The 9,443-nt window shown below is 41.2% G+C and overlaps 1 protein-coding gene across 4 annotated transcripts in view; it reads right to left on the bottom strand.

Annotated features, from left to right (window-relative positions):
* Positions 1–1,232: 1,232 nt before the first annotated feature.
* Positions 1,233–9,443, bottom strand: part of ABCG1 (ATP binding cassette subfamily G member 1) — an 86,106-nt gene continuing 77,895 nt past the window's right edge. For all 4 annotated transcript variants that reach the window (XM_005304472.3, XM_065577828.1, XM_008179852.4 and 1 more), the window contains one exon: positions 1,233–8,293. In XM_005304472.3, the coding sequence (XP_005304529.1) occupies positions 8,065–8,293 (229 nt within the window). In that variant the 3' untranslated portion in view covers positions 1,233–8,064. The remainder of the gene's footprint in view (positions 8,294–9,443) is intronic.

Below are 9,443 nucleotides of genomic sequence, written 5' to 3'. Positions count from 1 at the left end.
TGTAGTTATGTCAACCTAAATAGACCAGGTCTAAGGCTCTTGGTTGATCAAAGGCATTGCCACCGGTGTCTTTCAAGGATATTAGGAAGCAATGACCTAGTAATCAAAAGTTTTTTCAATGGAATGGTTAAATATTAGGCTGTATTCAAAATGTGTGTTCCTTCAAAAAGCATTTTTTTTAAATCTTGCATCCATCTAGCACCTTGCATCCCAACCAAAACCAAAGCACTTTACAAACTTTAACTGGGATAAAAGCCATAGGCTTGAGCCTGCAAAAGCCCTTACTCCTGGGAGTAGGCTTTACTCATCCAAGTAGTCACACTGACTTCAATAGGACTAAGCATTCAGGTTGATGGGAGTTGAAAACATTTATACCAGGGCTGAATTTGGCCCAAAGAGAGGTTAAGTGATTTATTCAAAGCCAAACAGCAAGCCAATGGTAACAGGACCAAATTCTGATCTCATTGCAAATCCGGAGTAACTTCATTGGAGAGTGGAAGTATAAATCCAGAAGGAACAGTTGTGAAAGTTGTAAGATTGCAAAACCAGGGGAGTACTGCTAATATTGTTAATTTGTTTCTAGTAGTGCCCAAAATGTGGAATCTACAAATACAACAAAGGGCACAATCCCTGCCCTGAAAAGCTTGCCTTCTAAAAACACAAAACGGAGTTGGAGGGCAAGAAAAAGAGGTTCAATGTATGAGTAAAATGGTCAGATGGGAATGGGCAACATCCTCATTAAACAACATTTTAAGAACATTTGCATTATAAGAAATACCAACCCCACAACTTACCCACAATCAGCCAGTTTGTTTCTTGTAGGCATTAGGGTAGAATGTTGGTCTACAGGAGAGACTTGAATGGGAAGGAAGTGACTGTGGACCACCTTAGGAAGGACACTCCTTGCATAGGGGATTGTGTGGAAGAAAGCATAGGGATGCTGGTGGAAGATGCAGACAAATGGGATGTCCAGGTTGTCGTCACAGGCAGAACATTGGGATGGGAATAGGGGTATAATGGAAACTGTTCTGCAGCCTAACTATATTGGGAGATGCCTTTAAGTGCCATAATACATATGTGGAACTAACAAAGAGCAATACACTGCTCTGGATTCATGGCAGAACTCCCCAGATTGGGTGTATAATGTCTAAGAGCAGGCTGTGAAATTCCAAATAATTCACTGGCAGATATGCTTGTCATTTCTGATTGAGAGTGAACAGGGACTAAGGCAGTAATCTGAAAATAATAATGCTTTATTTGATTTTTGTTACATCATCATAAATGTTCTCTGTTTTCAGAAAACAAAGCCCTAATTTGGAAAATAATGCACATACAAATCTCCTACAAGTATTAAGTATACAGAAATATACAAAGCTTAATGTATCGTTAGAATGCCCCACATCCTAAAGTTGGTACTCAGGTCTATCGTGCCAATGAGTACGAACTACAAAGGTAACAAGCAACCTGAAAAAGACCAGGTTTATATATATCTACAACAGTGCAAATATATCACAGTGCGCAGGCAACAATTGTCTCTAAAGAAGCATAACAAAGTTGATTCCTAGTAATGCATCTTGCATCACAGAAACAAGAGAGAACAATTACATATTAGATAGACAGTGTATGCACACCTCCGCACACTGATTTAAAATGTTACTTGCATTGAATCTTGCGGTTTTTTTAAAAAATTAAATAAGAATAACAAATTCAAGGGCAATATCTCACTACAAGTTCAACTGACTGAGATCAGGTATTGCACAAACAGTCTAAAACAAGTTAGCTAGAGTCCCAACTACACTGTAGGACTGATTTTTTTTCTATTAAAACATATCTATAATAAAAATGATCATTTTCCTTCCCCATCAGAGGACACTACAAATGCAGTATATTAACTTTTGTACCGTGCTTTATGAGCATTTTTCTGTCAGAGCATTTTTTATTTACATTGCATTGTTTTTCAAAATATTCCCATTGGTAAAGGTTGGTATAATCAGAGTTAACTCAAGCAGTCTGATTTTCTGAAGTAATGGAAAGAAGTCATTAATAGCATTTAATTTTAATGTTTTCCTAAAATAAGAAGTAATGGTGCAAAATCATAGATGTCACCAAAGCACAAATATCTTTCAGAAACAAGGACTTCATATTGTCTCTACAATACACTTAAAATACATTTTAGATTTTTTTTGGGGGGACGGCAGGGGGAACACCATTAAATCCACCACTTCCATTTTCAATATTTCAATGAATTTTGCAAAGGCAGTTAAGATATTGGAATACATCTCTACCCCGATATAACGCGACCCAATATAACACAAATATGGATATAACGTGGTAAAGCAGCGCTCCGGGGGTGTGTGTGCGGGGGGGAGGTGCGCACTCCGGCGGATCAAAGCAAGTTCAATATAACGTGGGTTTCACCTATAACGCAGTAAGATTTTTTGGCTCCCGAGGACAGCGTTCTATCGGGGTAGAAGTGTACCTAGCATTGGCACCAAGTGCTCATTTATGCCATTCTGTTTCTACACTGTAGAGTGTGACACCCAGTGAATAAGGACATGAAGTAACTTGGAGTCAAAGGGTGAAATTCACCACTGTGCAGAAGCCGTGCAGAAGGACTATGGCCCAGAGCCTCAAAGATAGTTAGGTGTCTAACTCCCAAGGTCTTGATCTATGCCCCAATTAAGTCCCCCTTAAGCTGTGGATAGGCCTTGTGCTGGTCCCATGCACAGGGGGGGGATTTCACCCCAGAAAGAGGATCCAATTTGCTGATATACATGAAAAAGAAAAGACTTGGAAGAAAGCAAAGACCTATTGAAGGGAGACCCTTCACATGAAAACAATATTAAGTACCATACATTACACGGTGTTGCTATCAGAAGTCTAAATTAGGGCTCATGCTCTTCAGTACTTTTGTTCTTCGTGTATGTAGGTGCTGCATGGAATGTGTACAAATAAGTAGAAATGGGCCAGTGTCTGCACAGAGTTAAAACAAAGTTGTTACGGCTGAAGGTAATTGCAACTCGTGGACATGTCCAAAGCACAGTTGTATACATACTAAAATCCACCTGAATGTAACACGTTAAAATGATCCCTACTATATAAAAATATGATTTAAAACAGGATAGTCTGGATTCAATCCTGGAAGTTGCCAAGTATTCTGGGACCCAATCCAGCAAAGCCCTTTAGCACGTGCTTAACTCTAAGAAAACAAGATTGATCTCAATGGGACTTAACTACTAGCTCTATGTATTCACTTAACGGGGCCTATCTAGTGACATGGCAGTGACAGGGGTTATACAACATATAGATGACATGTCAGAACATCAGCCCCTGCCTACTTCTTACCGTTCCAGCACGGCTTTTAAAATGTCTTCAGTATTATCATACTTTATGAATGGCACGTCACAATGTGTCAACTAGGAGAGCGCAACAGATGTACATACAGCTGAGCAAACAGCTGATAGGTCAAGGCTCCATAGGGCACATACAATCTTTGTTTTCCTGCTGCCAGCAGGTGTAGGGAGCATTGAGTCAGGATTTGTCAATACACAAAGTCAATGTAAAATGCATTAGGGCTTAATGTCCCCATTGCTTGTGCCAAGGGGGTTAAGACACAGACACCATAAAACAGCAGGTCAGAATGAAACAAAACAAGACTTCAAAATGAGTCCATGGAAGTGCTGGGTGTGCAGTGAAGGCAAGATCAAGCCCTATGTTTGCTGTGTTATCATAATAAGATTTAACATCTCATGCAAGGCTCCAGTGCAGCGCTAGGGTAAGGTTGCTGCCACTTTTAGCCAACCTATAAGCAGAATCAGAGACAAACAACATGATGTACAAATAATTCGCTAATGGGATTTTAAGTAAAGGGTTGCAAAAGAAACAGAGCTAAACAATCGCTGTCAGGAAAAGACTATGCTGATGTTAAAATTTAAAATAAAAGATATTCACATTTAATTGGCAAAATCAGTGTAGACAGTGGCTAAAAGCAGCACAGAAATCATTTTCATTGTGGTCCCTAACTACCGGTGCAAATATTAGCGCTGGATCTTTGGGACTGGAACTCTAGGCTCTTGCTCCATGCATTAAGAACCAGTGTCTGCTCTTGCTCCAGTGCACTGCCAATTCCACTGTTTACCACCCAGCTATTTGTGTTCATGCTAACTCCAAAAGCATGGGCTGAACAAAAGGCAGGTCTCAATTCAGGAAAGCATCCCTGCTCAGGAAAGCACTTAAGTGTATGTTTAAATCCCACTGAAGTCAATAGGACTGAAGCACGTGTTTAAATGCTTCCCTGAATAGGGATGGATTTAAGAACATGCCGAATCAGGGCCCCAGTTGCCAGACTGGAATACCAAATTCTGCAAATGGGAGGTGTCAAGTACTGACTAGCACAGCTTAACCCTTGTGAACAAATCCAATTATCTGAAAAAGTTGGGAATCACTAAACTAATAACAGGTTTCAGAGTAGCAGCCGTGTTAGTCTGTATCCGCAAAAAGAACAGGAGTACTTGTGGCACCTTAGTCTCTAAGGTGCCACAAGTACTCCTATTCTTTTTATTAAACTAATAACACTTCCTGCATAAGGGCCTGATCCAACTGCCATTAAAGTTGATGAGAGTCACTGTTTCCATTGGTATCAATGGGCCTAAGATCAAACCCCACACATGAAGCCTGTTATCTTGCAAAGCCTCAAAGGACTAACTTCAACCCACTGCATTAGCTACTTTCATAGATCCTAGTGCTGGAAGTGTCCTCTTGATTTATCCACTACGAGTCCATTGTATTTATCTGGAATTTCAGGGGGGGTGAGCAAATGGCAATGTTGAGGAGAGGAGAGCTCAGTGAATTGAAAAAAAGGAGGCACATGTTTGTTAAGCCATCTGGGGGTTGCATCCCCTTCGCAAGGATTTTCAGTGGGGGCTGTGTTCACAAGTTTATGATGCCTGAACTCTCCTCTTGAGCCCTGTGCGGTTCCCAAATACAAGGGCCTTAGGCCAGGAGAGAAGAGGGAAATAGAATTAACACAGTACGTTTAAATATAACTATTATTCCACCATACTTATGACTGTAAATACGAAACACTCATTTTTTAGGACTGAACAGCAGTTCTGGATTTGCACTTGTTATACAGAGAGGAAAATATAAGTAGACAATCATTTTTTTGCTTAGCAAAATTATGCCATTAACAGTAGTATCTGTTTAACAGTGAGCACATAGAAAAAAATATATCTTCTTCTGTATGGTGGTCAGTTTCTCCCTTCCTTCCCATCCCCCAGGAGAATACTGTGCATTGTAATAAAGAGCTTAAAAGGTTATTTCCTATTTAGTCAGGGTCACTGTGGAATGAACCCCATTACACAAAGGCCATGTCTACACTACAGAGACGATAATGGCATAGCTACAACGCTGTAGCTGTGCTGGCGTAATCCTGTAATGTGGACACAGCCTATAGCAATCACGGGGGAGGGATAGCTCACTGGTTTGAGCATTGGTCTGCTAAACCCAGGGTTGTGAGTTCAATCCTTGAAGGGGCCATTTAGGGAACTGGGGTAAAAATCTGTCTGGGGATTGGTCCTGCTTTGAGCAGGGGGTTGGACTAGATGACCTCCTGAGGTCCCTTCTAACCCTCATATTCTATGATCCTATGAAGGAGTTTTCCCGTCGTTGTAGGAACACTACCTCCCTGAGTGATGGTAGCTACGTCAGCGGAAGCATACTTCCATCAGCCTAGTTGCAGCTATACTTGGGGTTAGGTTGGCATAGCTCTGGTGTGGATTTTTCTCGCCCCTGAGCAACACAGCTATATTGACCTAAACTATAAGTGTAGACCAGGCCTTTGATATAACAAATACACTTTTCACCATAGCCTTTGAGCCAGTGCGAAAAGGAGACATGTCAGTTTTCTGGGCAGTATGGCCCTGATCCAGCAAAGCTTTCAAACATGTGCTCCACTTTAAAGACATGAGTAGTTCCAGAAGTCAAAGGACAACTCACAAGTGTAAAGTTAAGTATGTACTTAAGTGCTTTGCTGGAATTGAGTTTATAAGAACCCCATTAGAACGGAATAGATCCATCTAACATGGAGTAGATGGGGTATCAGAGAAACTCTTCCTTTTGTGACACCAATCAGGACAGAATAGGTCACCTTACACCATCACACCTTTTTCTAAATGAAAACATGGTGGGGATCAGTACAGTGTTCATTTCTGTAGTCACACAGACTGATGTAAGACTGTAGACCCACCCACCAGTCTCCAACATAGAGTACTGTGATGGGGTGTCCTCCTACACAAGGCCTGAAGGGGTTAAGGTGGCCAGGTGGGCCAATTAACCGCGTAGGCTGCACTTGGAGGAGGAGCCATGGAGCAGGGACTAATTAGAGACCTGGCTCAGCAGGAAGGAACAGGAGGGCCTGCATAAAGCCCAGCAGCTGAGAGTAGCTAGGGACTGCAGAGAGAGAGAGAGAGAGGATGCAGTCACTCAGAGTGAGAGCAGGCACGTCAGGAAGTAGCCTGGGGATACAGCAGTAAGTTTTAGGACTGTGCAGACCTTAACTGCTTGTTGTAGGTTCCCTGGGCTGGAACTCAGTATAGAGGGTGGGCCTGGGTTCCCCTACCAGCCACTGGGGAAGGGGCACCATTAAGGGGCAGTGAATGGGAAGACTGCCTGGGACAGTAGGTCCTGAGAAACTCTGATACCCCAGTAGGGGAAGACTACATTGACCTGGTCGGAGGGCCAAGCCATGAAGCAGGAGCAGTTTCCATCCCGAGACAGCGAAACACAGAGAGAATGATGGAATGCAACAGCAGGAAGGGGAGTCGCTCTGGCAGAGCTAATCCCGAGATGTGGACAGACGGAGGCAGTGAGGAGAGCACCCCATGACAGTAACTCAGACACAAATGTTCACTGTCTCACAGACAGCATTTAACCAGCTATCCTGGTTTGCAGGGTTTCTTTAACTATATTCAAGCTTCAGCCAAAAGGAAGTATCGGAAGCATTTAATGTTTGAATTGATGCATATATGACCAAAAGTAAAATAATACAAACCATATCCACCCAGATCTGGGCTAGATAAACAAAGAACCCAACAGACTGCTAAAATCTTCTCGATGTCATTACAAAAGAAATCAGCCTTGGAGCTCTTTGCTTTTGCATTCACAGGAGGTAGTTCATGTGGCTAATGAACACAATTAGCATGTCACAAATAAGGTGGGTTTAAAAGACATTGCAAAAACAGATTTTTTTAAAAAATAAAGCAATCATCTGTGGACAGCTTAAATATTCCTGACTATCTGTGCTCTATTTTTTTTTACATAGGAATCACAGGTTTACAGTCTGACTCTGATTTTGTCTTTTTTCCTTAGTATTACAATTTCTGAGTCTGAGACCATCTCATCAAGTAAAGCCCCAGAATTCTAAATTTAGATAGTGTATCACTATGATTATTTTTTTTAAATATTATCCATCGCTATTTAAAAAAAAAAGACATCTTTTCTTGAGAATCAGTAAGCTTACAGACTTTGGGTTTGGATGGATAATTCTTGTGGAAGAGAGATCCAAAGTGATACATAAAAAAATGTCAAAGATGACACTCTGAATTTAAAATAAAGTGATAATGCTACTTTCTTTGCATCCCCCCACTTGGTACTTGACTGACTGTTGATCAATAATCACCAGCCACATAAATGTCATTGTACAACTCTGGCTATCAGGACAAACGTCATCTTATCACAGAAATGGTTTTCATAAAGGAAAGTTCCTGAAACCAGTTTTTGTTGCAGTTACATTGTTTCACAGTTGAAACTCTACATTGCAAAATTCCCTTCTATTTTTTCTTCCTAATTAAAGCTAGAAGTGTAATGAAAATGTGACCCAATCCAACTGGACTGATTAGCTTAACACTACACATCCACTAACCCAATACGGTTCTCTATGGGCTGGATCATAACAGCGTCTGTAACTGGGCACTGGACACCAGCCTGCCACGATGAGACAATAACAAGTTCCCTCTACTGCATGTCTAGGGTTCCTCCTATTGGATAGTTTTGTTTGTTTTTCCTTTACCTCTCCGCTTGGATTTTGTATCTGAGAACAAAATAGGCAATAAGACGCAGAGAGAAGAAGAAAATTCCAAGCACAATGAAGTCCAGGTAAAGTTTGGCATTTTCTACATCCAATTCTCTCAGGATGGCTGCTGATTTTTGAAAGTGGCAAGTATCATCTTTGTCGCAGTGAAGATCTTCTCGATCCAACCCATAGATGGAGAGAATAACACCCTCAAACCCGTACCTAAAAAGGAAAGGATGGATTACAAGGTAAAATTCTAACCAGGGCAAGAATTTCTCATTTTTTATGATGGACTCAAGAGGGAAAACACTCATAATTAAAGCTCAGATGGTAAACACTGAAGAGTTAAATACTATCCTCAGAGGCAGGAAGTTTTAGACCAGATTCTTGCCTCGGTTGCATTCAAGCAAATCACACTTCAGTGGGTTTTGCCTGGGTGCAACAGGATAGAATTTTGCTTTTAATAGAACGTTAAAAAAAACAATACAGTCAACTTTCCTTAAAGGAGAACATTATTAAAAAAAAAATCAGAATAATCTCTGTTTATATTTAAAAACATGCTAGTGACTTTATTAAAATTGACATGGTTAATATATATATTTTTAAAGAGAAAATATACTTAGTGCCCGGAGACAGTTGTATTGTATGATGAGGAAGAAACTGGAATGTCTCATCCTAATTGTCCTCTGCATGCTTCTCGTGGCACATCCTCAGCAGGAAACTTCCCCCAGCTCCCCTGTCTAACCTGGATCTGGTCTCACTTAGGACCTGATCCTGCAAGCAGATGAGCTAGCATAGATCCCTCTGTGGGACTCTGATTTCAGTGGGACTTCACATGGGTTGGACAGGGGCCTTAGGAACAAAACCATTTCTCCTCCATCCTGACATTGGACGCTAGCTACCATCCCAGGCTACACTGGCTTCTGATAAGTCTCTGGATATGAGGAATGAACTCAGTCTGGTATATTTGCAAACCAGGACAGAGTTTGACTTGGGTTGTCTTTATAGTTCTACAACCTGGAAATAAACTATTTTTTCGAAACCACCTCAAAATGACTTTGCCATTATCTAGGACATATACAAAAAGTTGTTTGAGTGGACATTTTTCTAAGCCCCCTTAGCTCCCTCTGCAATGTCACCTTCCCGACCCTCTTCCTCTGGAGAAAATCCATTGGACACCTGCAGAAGTATCATTATTGGTTAAGCTGGACAAACAGGCTTTATCCAAGAGGTCTGTCTGAACTGTCAGTGAGATATGCCATGAGATACACAGTAAAATGCTAAATAGCCTCCGAAGTGAAGTGCTGGCAACCCCATTGAAGTCTTGCTATGGACACTTTGTCCTCACCTTTATATGTCAAAGTGACTGGTC

The sequence above is a fragment of the Chrysemys picta genome, chromosome 1 (assembly GCF_011386835.1).
Source record: "Chrysemys picta bellii isolate R12L10 chromosome 1, ASM1138683v2, whole genome shotgun sequence".
Classification (NCBI taxonomy): Eukaryota; Metazoa; Chordata; order Testudines; family Emydidae; genus Chrysemys; species Chrysemys picta.
This window is presented reverse-complemented; position numbering and strand designations above follow the sequence as displayed.